General features: G+C 46.7%; 1 protein-coding gene across 3 annotated transcripts in view; it reads right to left on the bottom strand.

Moving 5' to 3' along the window:
- Positions 1-14,941, bottom strand: part of MAP3K5 (mitogen-activated protein kinase kinase kinase 5) — a 242,606-nt gene that overhangs the window by 27,924 nt on the left and 199,741 nt on the right. For all 3 annotated transcript variants that reach the window (XM_062186819.1, XM_062186818.1, XM_062186820.1), the window contains 3 exons: positions 8,960-9,137; positions 8,706-8,874; positions 967-1,152 (listed from right to left, as the gene is read on the bottom strand). In XM_062186819.1, the coding sequence (XP_062042803.1) occupies positions 967-1,152; positions 8,706-8,874; positions 8,960-9,137 (533 nt within the window). The remainder of the gene's footprint in view (positions 1-966; positions 1,153-8,705; positions 8,875-8,959; positions 9,138-14,941) is intronic.

The raw sequence follows: 14,941 nt of genomic DNA on the forward strand, positions 1-14,941 counted from the left end.
GTCTCAGAGAACACTATTGGACCCTGGAGAAGTTACCACTTGGTTTTAAATCAGAGATCATTTGATACCTTAACTGCAACTGCCAAGACACCTTCACAGGAATGACACACGCATTAAGCATGAGTTAATTTTTGTAATTTAAATAAAATTATACAAAGTACTGCCACATTTATATCATGGGCACTGTCAAGAACCCTCAGACTTCAATCTCCTGGGAGTGGCCTAGGACTTTATTATTATTATGTTTTTGCACAACGTTCCACAGATAAGTCTTATCCAAGAAAAACACAGAGGGTTTTGGATCAGGCATTTAGAATATTGGCTTCTAGCTTGTGTTGCATAGCAACTCAACTTTAGAGAAAAGAATTCTTAGCAAGCTCTCACTAGATCATGTGGATTAATTTTCATTCAGTGATGCTCTGATGCACATTTATGGATAGGACACAGTGAATATTTATGAAATAAGCATGTTAAAAATGTTCTGCGTGGAACCTATAGAAAAACAGAGCAGTGGGTGTTTAGGAATGAGTGGTTTTATGCAATAGTGATAGTTCTAGGGTCTGCATTAGGAAATTTCTTTCAATGGCCACTAGATGGCATTTCTCATATAGCTTTAGATGGTGCATGACAAAAGCATGCTTATATTGCTAAAGCTGTCAAAATAAATAGTGACCCACCACACGATTTCATAAGAACAAAGTTCAGGCAGGGTAGACACTTGTAATTTTTCTGTTTTCATGGTGATTCGGTTTTATGCGTATCTAACTTCAAGGATGCAAACATAGGAAACAATCTTCTGATAACTTAGAAGCACACAGACAGGCAAATACCTCACATTTATCATCCGAAGGAAAGAGTTTGAAATTACTGAAGAAAGAAAATAGTAAAACTTATGTATTATCCTATTTTATTCTGATCCATCTGAGCTTGAGTTTGTGGAAATCATTGGTAACACATCATACTTACAGCATCCTGGAAGCCAAAGAGTACCACCTGGACTTGGCTGATGCCATGGCTGTCGAAGTCCAGCTCTAATTTCAGCTTAGACAGTGTAGTGGCTATAATTTTTCGGTCGGTGGATCTCACAAATTCTCTGAGGCTTGCGATGAGTGTTGTGATGTGCTCCCATTTTAGTTTAGGTTCTTCAGCCCCCTGGGGGAAAAAAAAAGAGCAACAATCCCTCAATGTGTGTTGAATCTATCAGCCATGGGCATTCCCACAGCACTTGCTGAGAAGGACTGGGCTTCATTCAACATGCCTGCTGCTAGGGAAAAAGACGGTAGTTTCAGCTAACACATCTCTACCTAAGCTCCCTCCACCGCTAAGACTTTGGGTGAAAGAGCATTTAATTTACTCCGTCTCCTGGAGCAGCCATGATAGAGGCTTTGCCCAAACAGGGGAAGGCTGAGGCACTAAGATTCTTGCTTTCAGAAATTTTAGCGGAGAACTAAAGACAGATTCATGTAATAAGACACACGAGCTCAATCTCAAAGTTTTCCCAGAGAGAGAAGTAATAAAGCAGGGTCATGAGTACACCCAATTAAGGAAAGGAGCAGGAACAATGGAATTGAGAACGACAATAGACAGGGACTGCAGAAATGCACCCCAAAATCCTAGAGCTTTAAGTCCTTGGAATCATACTCAAATGTCAGTCTCCATGAAGCTGGCCAGGCAATATGGTTGGAATCCACCTTTCTCACTGTCGTGTGTATCTACAACACACCCTTACCATGTGTCAGTTTCTGGCAATCAAAGGGACTGATCTCATATTCCATCCTTGAAACCATTTCTTACCCAACAATGTGGCGATTACTTTAAGAATGGACCAATGGACTATTTTACACGTTAAAATACATTCGGGGTGGGCGTTGTGGTACAGAAGGCTAAGCTCCTGATACGGATGCCCATATCGCATTATCAGAGTGCCTGGTACTGAGTCCTGCCTCTGCTTCTGATCCAGCTTTTTGCTAACGCGCCTGGAGGCGGCAGATGATGGCTCAAGTCCTTGGGTTCCTGCTACCCATGTGGGACACTCCAATGGTGTTCCTGACTCCTGGCTTTGGCCTTGGCTGATGCAGGCAATGGGGGAGTGAACCAGAAGATAGAACAACTTTGTCTTTCTGTGTCTCTGTCTTTCAAATAAATAAATAAACCTTTAAAATGTATATACTTAAAATATTTAGGGGTGGGTGTTTGGCTCAGTGAATAAGATGCTGGTTGGGACCGCCTCCCATATTGGAGTACCTAGATTGGAGTCTTAGCTTCATTCTCCCACTCCAACTTCCTGCTAATGTGCATCCTGAAAAGCAGTAGGTGATGGCGCCCGCGGCTGGGTCTCTGCCACTCAACTGGGAGAGCCAGATAGTGTTCTCATTGCCTGGCTTTGGCCTGACCCTTCCCAGGACATCTGGGGAGTGACCCAGCAGACAAAAGTACGCTGTGTCTGTCTCACTCTCTATGTCTGTCAAATAATACATTTTAAAATATTTAAAATAAAAACGTTTGAACAGATGCTGTCTCTCAAATTTTTTTTTTTTTTACTTTGAACCGGCTACCTTGCTGCTTTAAAGGAAACATAGGAGAATGTGATTTATCCTCATTTAACTTTAAGAAACAACAAGATTTTTATTATGCTCATATCTCTCATTTTCTTACTGCAACATTAAAATTAAATTCCTCAACTGGGCTATGAAAATTACAATTTCTAGGATTCTATTAAAATGCACCATCAAGTCCTTTCTCTCAATATATTTTCACTTGGGAGCTCTGTCTCATGTTTGCATTTTCATGAGAAGAGATTATATTAAAAAGCTTGAAATCTGTCATTAAGGGAATATTTTAAAATCAGATTGGGAACAATGATAAACTCTGGGCTTTTTTTTTTTTTTTTCTTACCACAAACTAAATTACACCCAAAGTAAAGATTCATAGGCAAAATCATAACTCCATGAAAATCTGCTCAAGAAAAATGTGAATGTGAGTTATTCAGAAACTGGAAGCTCATCATGGTAAAAAATCAGTTACGTTTGCCAACAGTTTACATAGTAAACATTTTTTGTGACATTAGATTTGTTTTCACAACCGAAAACATTTTGCTTCTGGCTTTGATGTGAGTGTCACTATCCCACAAAGGAACAGTCTCTGCTGGGCCTTTCTGTCCAGGCTGCTTCAGTGATTCATGGAATCATTATTTCTGTTCTAACTCCTTTCTCTCCACATTAACACGGTAATGTGCCTTCATCACGTGCATGCTAGGGACCAGGGCAGCTGAGTCAGTATCCAAAGGTGGCACTTGACAGTGTGTTTGTCCATTCTTCACCCTCTGAACTCCCTTAGAAACCATCAGTGGGAGCGCACATTTGGCTTGGCAGATAAAACACTAACTGGAATGTCTGCATTCCATATCAGAGTACCTGAGTTCGATCCCCCACTCCATTTTCTCATACCAGTTTCCTGTTAATGAGCATTATGCGAGGCAGCAGTAATGGGTCTAGTACTTGGGACTCTGCCACCACCCACACGGGAGACCTGGACTAAGTTCTGGGCTCCTGGTTTCAGTTCCCTATCTCCATCAATGTGAACCAGTGGATTACAGCTTTTTTTTGGCTGGTTCTCTCTCTCATAAATAATTTTTTAAAAAATGGATTTCAGAAGGATTTTATAGGTTAAAAGCATTTATTATGTCTAATGGCTTGAGCAGCTGATTAAGATCTACACTGTTTTATGATAAAGGATAGGCTTAAGTGTAAATATGCATATAGAAATATTTCATTTTTTAAAAAAGATTTATTTATCTATTTGAAAGGTAGAGTTATAAAGAGAGAGGGAGAGGCAGAGAAAAAGAGAGATCCTCTATCCACTGGTCCACTCTCCAAATGGCCACAATGGCCAGCATTGGGCCAGGCTGAAGCCAGGAACTTCATCCAGGTCTCCCAGGTGGGTTGCAGGGGTCTAGGCACTTGGGCCATACTCAGCTGCTTTCCCAGGTACATTAGCAGGGAACTAGATGGGAAGTGGAACAGCCAGGACTTGCACTGGGGCCCACATAGAATTCTGGTGCTGCATGCGGCATCTTCACCCACTCTGCCAAAGCACTCGCCCCCAGAAATATTTCATATAATGAAAAGAATGATTTCAATCTGGCAGTAGAGAAAAACTGAATATTTTAGGTAACCCTTACTAACCTGCTTGATACTGAGAACAATAATAAGAGTTGACATTTGTGACACATTTTCTGTTATGATGTAAATAACTTATGATCTCTGTTACTTCTGACAGCAACCTAACATGGTAGAATCCTCTATTTTACAGATTAGGAAGCTTGGGCTCTCAGAAGTTAAATAGCTTGTACAGGCTTTAAGTGATGGGACCAGCCTCATACAGAAGCCGAGTCCAAGCTGAGCCCAAGTTCCTAACCATGGCATTCTCCTGCCCCAATCAGCTGGAATGGCTAGCTGCAAACCTGGGTGAGGACAGGCTCAAACACTAAGGCACGGTGTGAAGTCACAGGAAAGGGAGTCTTTAGTGGCGCACTGTGACTGATCAGCAGCTGGGGAGTTGTATGCCGAGGCAGCCAGGCTTAACCTCTGATGGCTGCTTTGAAGATTTCTTTCATTTCTCCTTTTAAAGAAAACATTCACATGTGCTTTAAAAACTGGGTTCCAGTCCTGGTTCACTGCTTGGGATGCCCACTCCCATACTGAAGTGCCTGGTTTGGGTTCCAGTTCTTCCACATCTGTTCCAGCTTTCCTGCTAATGGGCACCCTCGGAGGTAGCAGATGATGGTCCTACCACTGGTGCGCGGAACCCAGATGCAGTTCTGGGCTCCTGGCTTCAGCCTGGTCGAGCCCTTGCTGTTGCAGGCATTAATATTTGGGGAGTGAACCAGTGGAGGGAAGAGCTCTCTTGGTCTCCGTGTCATCTCTCTCTCTGTCCCTGCCTTTCAAATATCAAATAAAAACAAATAGACAAACAAAAACAGAGTTGTACATGTTTCTGATCTAAAAACAAGCATCCTACACTAGTAGCTGTAGGAGAAGATTTTACTCTGCAGTTACTCTCAGCAATTTTCCTTCCTTCTCTCCTTCCTACCTCCCCCGCTCTATGTTCCTCCCAGCACCTGTCACCGTCTGGCCCACCAGAGACTCAGCACAGTGTCCTGCTCAAGAGCACAGACCCTGGAGCCAGATGCAGAGGTCCATATCCTGAGTCCGTCAATTGGGTCCCATGACCTTGGCAAGCTACTCTGGAGGAGTGCTCTGTACCTCAGTTTCCTCACCTGTCAACATGAGGATGCTAAGAGATCTTTAACTACAGTGAGAAAATATGCATGAAAAACTAAGAACAATGCCTGGTTTACAGAAAACGCTGGCTATTATTACTATATGCTTAATATGCATTTACTAATTTTTTATTGTTTTTCTCCCTCCACTAGAATGTTAACTTGAGTAGCATGCATATTTTGTTTGTTTTGGTCACTGTAGTAGTCCCAGCACATAAAATGGAGCTTGGCATTCAGCAGATGCTCAGTAAGAATTCGTTGAATGAATGCAGGAATGAACTCCAAGTGCTGCCTAACTGCCCCCTCCATCTACACTTGGATCCTCTTCTTTTCACCCATCCTATCCTCAGTCCTTGATGACCACAGCGAGCAGAAAGAAAGGCAAGAGACAAAGCTTACGGTTCCAGACAGGTCAGGTCTCTTCCAAATCTCCATCCTTCCCGCGCAGCACCCTCAACATTCATCCTACCCCCCGCTCAGAGGCCCAGCCATCCCCTCATCGCCTTGTGGGCCACTGAGCAACTGCTCCAGTTTTCCTCTAGGACTCAAGTCAGGGTTCTCCCAGAGTGGAGATGGTGCCCGTGTCAGTTCTTCTTGTACCCAGAGACCCTACTGACACACATATGGCCTTTCAGCTCCTTCTATGGGAGCCAAAGAGGTGGACACCAGGGAGTTCTTAAGGTGATAAAGCATTCAGGTTCAAAAGACTGCAGAGAAAGTGAGTGGGGTTCTCAAGACAGAGACAAGCTGAGGCTGCACAGTGAGAGCCCAGAACACAGCCTTGCGCCAGCTACGTCTCAATGCAAGATGAGAACAGGCAGACTCTTGGACAGAGACACTTTATAGGCTTGGCTCATTATCTGACCCCTAGATCCATCCTTTTCTGCAGATGTTTTCCCAGGACAGAAAGGAAGGAAGAGGCTGTGTGCAGTCCACAGTAATCACGTGATGGCCACAGGTGCAGGCAGACTTGTCCTCGATGTCCAGAGAACTGAAAGATCATGTGTGGGACCAAGTACTTTTTTTTTTTTTTTAAAGATTTATTTTCTTATTCGAAAGGCAGAGTTACAGAGAGGCAGAGGCAGGGGCAGAGGCAGAGGCAGAGAGAGATGGAGGAGAGAATGAGATCCTCTATCTGCTGGTTCACTCCCCAAATGGCCGCAACAGCCAGAGGTGTGCTGATCCGAAGCCAGGAGCCAGGAGCTTCTTCTGGGTCTTCCAAGTGGGTGCAGGGGCACAAGGACCTGGGTCATCCTCTACTGCTTTCCCAGGCCATAGCAGAGAGCTGGATCAGAAGTGGACCAGCCGGAACTTGAATCAGTGCCCATATCGGATGCCGGCACTGTAGGTGGCAGCTTTACCTGCTACATTACAGCACCAGCCCCCAAGTACTTTTTTTTTTTTTTGACAGGCAGAGTGGACAGTGAGAGAGAGACAGAGAGAAAGGTCTTCCTTTTTGCCGTTGGCTCACCCTCCAATGGCCGCCGCGGCTGGCGCGCTGCGGCCGGCGCACCGCGCTGATCCGATGGCAGGAGCCAGGCGCTTCTCCTGGTCTCCCATGGGGTGCAGGGCCCAAGGACTTTGGGCCATCCTCCACTGCACTCCCTGGCCACAGCATTGAGCTGGCCTGGAAGAGGGGCAACCGGGACAGGATAGGTGCCCCGACCGGGACTAGAACCCGGTGTGCCGGCGCCGCAAGGCGGAGGATTAGCCTAGTGAGCCACGGCGCTGGCCAACCCCCAAGTACTTTTGAGGAAGGCTCCTACCCATGTGGGGCCTGAGCTGCCCCCAGTAGCTTGGAGATGAGGGAAAGTCTGTGTCTACTCATGCCTATTTGGGGAGGCAGGGATTTCTCATCTCTGTAATCAGAATACCAGTGAACACACTTTCCTAGGTATTAGGGATTGAATTCATATGCTGGTGCCTTAACTTCTAATGTGACCCTATTTCAAGAGATGGCCTCTGAAGGTCTCATGAAGGTTACATGAGGTCATAAGGGTGGGTCCCTAGTCCCATCAGACTTGTGTCCTTAAAAAACAGGCGCCAGGGGCCAGGGTTGCAAAACTGGCTTCCCATTATCAGAGAGCTGGTTCCAGTCCTGGCCGCTCCACTACCAATCCAGCTCCCTGCTTAAACACCTGGGAAGGCAGTTGGAGGACAGCCCAAGTTGCTTGGTCCCCTGTCACCCAACTGAGATACTGGATATACTTCCTGGTTCCTGGCTTCAGCCTGGTCCAGACTTGGTTGTTGCAGCCATTTGGGGAGTAAACCAGTGGATGGAAGATCTCTCTCTGCATTTCAAATAAATAAATAAATAAATAAATAAGGAAATAAATCTTAATTAAAAATAAGAGGCAGCAGGGGTGCACCTATGCAGAGAAAAGTCCATGTGAAGGCACAGCGAGAAGGGAGCCATCTGCACACTTAGGAGAGAGGTCTTAGGAGAAACCAAAGCCACTGACATCTTGACCTTGGATTTGTCAATTCTAGAACTTAGAGAAAACAAACGTCTACGGCTGAAGCCTCCTAGCCTGTGGTATTTTGCTTCGGCAGCTCTAGCACACAAATACACCACGGAGCAACAACTTCATCACACAGAGTTGTTTGGTTCATTGCACACAGAACCCTCTAACAGCAAACAGCAGTGACTTCTTAGAGCTGTCACCCTGCATCTGAACCCAGTGCCACAAGAACCACGACTCTGCTGTGGTTGCTGATGCTTCCCAAACACTCAAAACCACAGCCGGCAGGTGGCTTCCTGCTAACCTGGGAGTCAGAGGTACACATGGCTCAAGGCCTGTTGACTGACTGAACAAATGGAATTGAAAGAATAAACAAGTGAACAAAGGGGGAAAGAGGCTGAAAGGGACTGGCTGTAACCTCTCCAACATAAAAAAATTTGCTTCTGACTTAAAATAGCTTCCTGGGGGACACTAAGCCTCCGCCTGTGGTGCTGGCATCCCATATGGGCACTGGTTTGTGTCCCGGCTGCTCTTCTTCAGATCCAGCTCTCTGCTATGGCCTGGGAAAGCAATAAAGATGGTCCAAGTGCTTGAGCCCCTGCTCCCACATGTGAGATCCAGTAGAAGCTCCTGGCTCCTGGCTTCGGATTGGCACAGCTCCAGCCATTGCAGCCATTTGGGGAGCAAGCCAGAGGATGGAGGACCTTTCTGTCTCTCCCTCTTTCTGTCTGTAACTCTCCATTTCACATAAATAAAATCTTTTTTAAAAAAGAACAGCTTCCCCATTCCAGTCTCTACATTAGGAACTGCTTCCTTCCCTTCCTGGGATAGTCTATCATGGTGAGCACCACAGGGTCCTCATGGTACCCGTGCTCTGGGACAGCCCCAGGTGCTGTGACACAGGGAGAACATGTAAGCTCTGGGACACAAAGTACCACTGCGGGGTGGGGGTGGGGCCGTACCTGAGCTAGAGATTCCATCAGGTTTCTCACAATTTTGTCTTGGTCTTCAGTCAGGATCCTGTGCAGCGTGGCACGGCGCTCGCTGTCCTTCCGCAGCAGGAAGAACCCAGAGTCCTTCTCCTCAGGGGAAGGGGGTGCGCTGTGGTCCTCGAAGTTCTCATCTGGAATGCTGAAACAAGGGGAGCGGCATGAAGCTCAAGGTCCCTTCCCCGGGGAGCCATGCGCCCGCCACCCAGGGCCAGGCAGCCCTTTACCCCAGGAAGAGGGTCCGTATTCCTTTGACGTCTTTCTCGCCGCAGGATTTGGCTCTGGTTTTGAAGGAGAAGGGGTCCACCTTTAGCTCAGTGTCGGGGGAAACGGAGCCGTACTCGCTGCTGCTGCTTGTGTCCTCCACCAGGACGGGCACCGGCAAGGAGATGCTCCTGAGATACTCTGCGTGGATGAGAAGCAACATGAACAACTCACGCCTCTGGCAACTGACATGTGGCAAGGGGTGGGCATTGTGGCACAGCGGGCAGGGACCCCGCATCCCCATCAGAGTACCTGGAATTGAGCCTTTGTTTCCCATCTGGCTTCCTGCCACTGCACCTGGGAGGTAACAGCTCAAATATTTTGGTCCATTCTACCCTTGGGGGAGACTCAGATGGAGTTTCTAGCTCCTGCCTTTGGCCTGGAGCAGCTCTGGCTGTTGCAGGCATTTAGGGGGTAAACCAGTAGATGAAGATCTCTGTCTCTCATACTTGCTCTCTCTCTCTCTGCCTTTCAAATAAATAAATTTTTGTTTAAAAAGTACACATGTTGAAATAACTGCAGAAAGATGCCAACAGTCGTTTTCACGTATCTCAGTGCAATGAGAGGTGTAATTCTGCTACTGAAGGAGCTGGCCATGTGACTGTGATTGCCCCGAGCTCAGTAAAGAAACGTGAGCCACGAAAGGGACTCCTGGGCCATGAAAGGAATCTCTCAAGGATATGAAAGAGGTGTAGAAGCACCAGGCTTCTGATCCCTTCATTTTATTAACTATTATTTTATCCACAGGTCTCCATTTTCACATCTGTAAGATACAGAACCAGATTCAATTTTTAGAGATTTATTTATTAAGGCAGAGTGACAGAAAGACATCTTACCTCTTCTGGCTGGGCCTGATCAATACCAGGAGCCAAGAACTCCATCCAGGTCTCCCGCATGGGTGGCAGGGGCCCAGGTGCTTGGGCCATCTTCCACTGCCTTCCCAGGCACATTAGCAGAGGGCTAGAAGACTCGTAATTTTTAAGCCATGTTCTGCAGAGCTTTAAGAATCCTCCTTAGCACTGGGGTTGGCAAGGGTGGGCTGAGTGTGAGGCTGAGTCTGTACCACAGGTCCAACCCTATTTTTTCTAAAACAAGTAACGCTTTGGCCAGCATGTATCTTAGCTTTGTATGAGGAGGCAAATGAAAAGGCATTCTCTGCTAAGAACAGATTTTGGAAAGAAACGGACTAATGATCTCTTTGGTCCTGAGTTCTCAGATGCTATGGTTGTACAGCAAACACAGGCTTCTACTTTATTCAGATGGGGACTAAGCTGGCACAATGAGGGCTGCTGACCTTTCATCAAACACTGCTTTTAAGAACAACAACATTTTTGCCAGAAACATTTTTGTCAAACACGTATCCCAGTGCTCAAAAAGTCTTTTGCTAAAGAAGGCAGACGTGAAATTATTAGAAAAGAAATCCACTGTTGCCTGGAAACTCCTCTCTACTTGCTTCCTCTTGGGCTGGGCTGAAGCAGCAACTGGTCTCAAGGTCAGGAGACGGGGGTGGACATCTGATACAGCAGTTGAGACGCTGTTTGGGATGCCTGTATCCCACATCAGAGTGCCAGGTTCAAGTACCAGCTGCTCACTTCCGATCCAGCCTCCTGTTAATGCACACCCTGGGGGCAGCAGGTGATGGCTCAAGCAGCTGGATTCCTGCCATCCACATTGAAGATGGAGTTCCTGGCTCTTGGCTTCAGCCTGGCGCAGCCCTGGCTCTTATAGGCATTCTGGGATTGAAACAACAGATAGAAGATCTTTCTTTCTCTGTCTCTCAGATAAAATGAAAATAGATTTAAAAATATTTTTTTAACGATGGCCAGTCAGCAGTGGCCTCCCGACTCCATTTGCTACAGTGACAAATCGATGTTCATGAACAGGATGGGGTGGTGGCTGTGGGCCATGGAGACAAATGGACATACTGGAGGAACACTCGTACCTCGGATTTCTTCCTTCCCTTCCTCCAACTCTTGTCAGATTCTATGTATTTGTGTGTGCATGTTGTATTATGTTGTGTGTATAACTGGATAAAAATACACCTACATATGCCATGATATTAATGGTAGTTATTTCTAGGAAATATAATTTGGGGTGACTGTGATTTTATTTTCCCAGAACTTCTAATAATAGACAAATATTATTTCTAGAGTCAGAAAAATATGTTAAAATATTTTTCATAAGCTAATATTGCACAGGTAGCAAAACAGGATTACCAAGAACTTGATTTCTCTAACAGCACACTTAATGATAATCTGCAAATTTAAATGTCCCATGACACAGCAGGAAATTTCTTGACAGTGTATCACCCCTCATTCAGGGAAGCTCTTCCACGCCATTCAGTCTTGGAAAGCATTCTCCAGCCACCTCCAGGAGCATCCTGAATCAGACACTCTTACAGGTAGGACCCACCCCATGCCCTGGTTATATCAGGCATGGAGGGCCAGGACCATTTCAATATTCCATCCCACTTACAGGGCAGGTGAGGAAAGCAGGTGCTACAGGGCTATTGAGCACTGCTTTCATCTGGAGGGAGGAGGAGGAAGGGGATGTACACAGCTTCCGGGAATGGTTGGCCTCAGGGTCTCTTACTGGGCAGATACCAGAGACTCTCCCAGGTACAAGATGGCTGACCTATCTGCTGTTACCTAAATGGTTCTGCAGCAGAATTATCAGAAGGTAGGAAGCAAGATGAAACAAAGAAAAGTTGCCGAGTCTACCCCTTTCACGTCTTGTTTGAAAGTGTACAGAGAAGCCCACGTGGCTAGGGTGACAACACACAGCAGGACAGGGAGCCTGGCAGGCAGAAGCCCCCACATCCACATGACTAGGGATTCCCTTTTATTGCCTGAAGCACCTCAGAGGCCTAGCACTCCAGGGCCCACGTTTTAAGCACTGTCTTTACATAAGAGAGCAAATGAGAGAGCTCTTCTCTGCTGATAGCAGAGAGCAAGGCTACCTGGGAGAAGCAGTATTTGTGGGGGGCCCAGACACAGGGCTGTTTTTTTGTATTTCTGGAGAGGGCAAGGTCTATGAAGTGCTTTGTTTCAGGTGTGTGTATTCAGCATGGTCGGAACAGCTGTCTGATAGCAAGGTTTTCATCGCTGTGAGACGTCAAGCTGCTCCAGTTAAACACTGATGATGGGAGAAGGCAGCTGGGGGAAGCTCACACCCATTCTCTTGATGGGAGAGAACAGCCCATCTCCTTCGTTAAGGGGCGTTAAAGGCCTGCAGGGAGCTCAATGTCGCTCCCTGGCATGGATGAGAGTTCTACCCCAGCCTAGGGACTGGTCATTATTTTTGCAAAGTGTGCTACACTCAGACATGGAGGCAGGCGGCATTTCTATTTCAAAGACACAACTGGTTTCTCTTGGGAATTTAACAGATTGAGCTCTATGTGCAATGCTACCAGAGGTGTATGTGTACAATGCGTGCTTGTGAATCTAAAAAGCGGAGCGAAGCCTTGAATTAACCTCCCTTTGGATTGCATTACACAGTTTGATTACCAGGGAGGAGAGAGCTTGAGTCACACCTGTGAAGTTCAAGGTTTCTATGGATACCAACTGCCTAAAAGGAGACCTAAGGAAGTAGAAGCGTAGGTGCTCAAGGATGAAACCCAGTGCCTACCATCAGGGCCCATCTAGGAAACAATGGGACTTACACAGGTCCTGCATGCCTGTGTGCAATGTGCTGATTCCCTCCTCACCTGATTTTAAATCAGGGACCCTCACTCTAGATTGCTTCTCTTTTTGTTAGGCCGTGCAGATACTGTTTGTTGGGTAGCCAACAGGACTTGCTGGCGTGTGAAAAGGAGGAATCGAAAGTGACCTCAAGGTATCTGCCTAAGAAAATGAGGAGATGCACGTACTACTGATAGGAGTACAAGAGGAGAAAGAACACAGGAAGCAGGGCACAAGGTGTTATTTGAGAGTTCAGTTTGAGAAAAGGAGGCAGTTCAAGCTCTGATGAGAAGACTGGATTAGAGAGGTAACCTTAGCAACCCAGTATCTGGATGGCGATTTAAAGAAAACAATGACAAGATTTGGAGAACCTATCCCCCAAGAGAACCAAGATTTAGAATAAAAGAGGAAAAAGTGGAGGCATCAGAGGACACTGACTAGGAGCAGCCATAGGATAGTGTAAACAGGGTGGGGGGACTACGGAAGTCCACTCAGGAGAGGGCCACTGCCACAGAATGGCCACCCGGATCCAAGCCACTGAGAACTGGAATCAGGCAAAGTACTTGCTGTATATGACTAAATGGATTTAACGAGTGACTTTGGCTGGAGCAGGTTCAGTGATCAAGTGGAAGGGCAGACACCAGATTGCTGGGAACGAAGAGGTAGAGATGATCTTGGAGGCATCGCACTTCATAGCACAAAGCAGTGATGGAGAGCAAAAAATCCATGGGTGACAGCCAACGAGGCGTCACATGAACATCCGTTAATGACAGAAAACATGAGAGCAGGTGTATATGGGACTTAATCTGCTCAGGTGGAAAACTAGGAGTCAAGGGGGGTGTGGTATCCAGGACCCAACCGAGGGTCTGGCCTTGCAAGGAAGACGGATGCTTTCTCCATTGTGAGGTGGGAAGAGGGAGACCAGGGGGGCTCGGACAGGTGGCTTTATGCACTTCTGGTGGAAACAGGACGAAACTCATTCCTCAGGTTTCCAGCTCCTCACGTCAGCAAGGTTTCCAGGCAGGTGAGACAGTGCAGCACCTTTCTGTGAAGCTCAAGCACATTTATGACCAGAGGAGCGTGCTGACAGTTTCCAGATAGCAGAGGTCACAAGTCCCTTGACAGCAGCTCATAGCCACAAGTGACAGGGCCTCAGGCTGTCAGCGAGGAGCCTGGCAGGATCTGCCATCTCTGGCAGTCGTACTGCCAATGTTTGGCCAACTATGAAGAAGCCCTCAGCTACGGGGCTGACAGTGAAAACACTGAAAAGGGGCTGGGTGGACCGTGAGGACGGAACACATCACAGGTGTTTCTCTAGGGTGGTGATTCTTACTGCTCCATTTTAAGGACTGATGGGAAGTGGTGTGAATCCACAACTCCCTAAGAGATGGCTTTATCAAGAAACCAAAGAAGATGGGGTAGGGTGGGGTAGGGAGGGGGGAGGAGAGGCCTGTCTATGGGCCCAGAGTGCTGAGAGGTCCCGTGCAGGAGAGGGCAATGGCTCTAACATAATCAAAGAATTGGATATGCTTCTGCATTGGAAAAATCAGAGTTTCCGTCCATCACCACGAGGGCAGTCTCAGGGACCTTCATGGTTCTCCTTGTCCAGCACAGTCTGAGGACAAAGCCATGTCCAGCAGTTTCTCAACTGGACATCCTGCCTCCAGTCTCCAGTTGCCCAGAACTCAAATATGGTTCTCATACTTCAGTGAGTTTAACAGTCTTCTGGGCTTGCTGAAAAGCATAGAATTGCAGGTTGCACCCCCAGACTGTGAGAGGGACTAACAAACATTCCCAGGCAACTCAGGCAGGATCTGGGCTGCCCCCCGAGTCGCCTCTATATTCTTAGTGCCAAGGTTTATATGTGTTATTGAATGAATGTTATTACACAAGTCATCCTTCACACAGTGAAGGATGGAATAATCCATAGGGTAGCATCACTGTCCAATGACAGCCTCATGGGGTTAACACTGAAACAAAATTAAAATAAAAACCCAGTGTCTCAGCCATGGTAGCCATATTCTGAGTGTATAACGGCCACACAGGACTAATGGTTGACATACTGGATATGTGCAATTTTTCTACTGCAGTGAGGACACTTCTATTATCACAGAATTATAGACCCAGCACTGGTCAACAACACAATTCCAGATAACACCCTTTCACTGGTTCTCCACCCCACTTCTGTGAATTTCCAAGCACTTCATAGCAGTCCTTTGGGACTTGGGCTGCTTACCACTTCTGGCTTCATCTCTCCCCCTTGTA

This window comes from Lepus europaeus, chromosome 3 (assembly GCF_033115175.1).
Source record: "Lepus europaeus isolate LE1 chromosome 3, mLepTim1.pri, whole genome shotgun sequence".
NCBI lineage: Eukaryota > Metazoa > Chordata > Mammalia > Lagomorpha > Leporidae > Lepus > Lepus europaeus.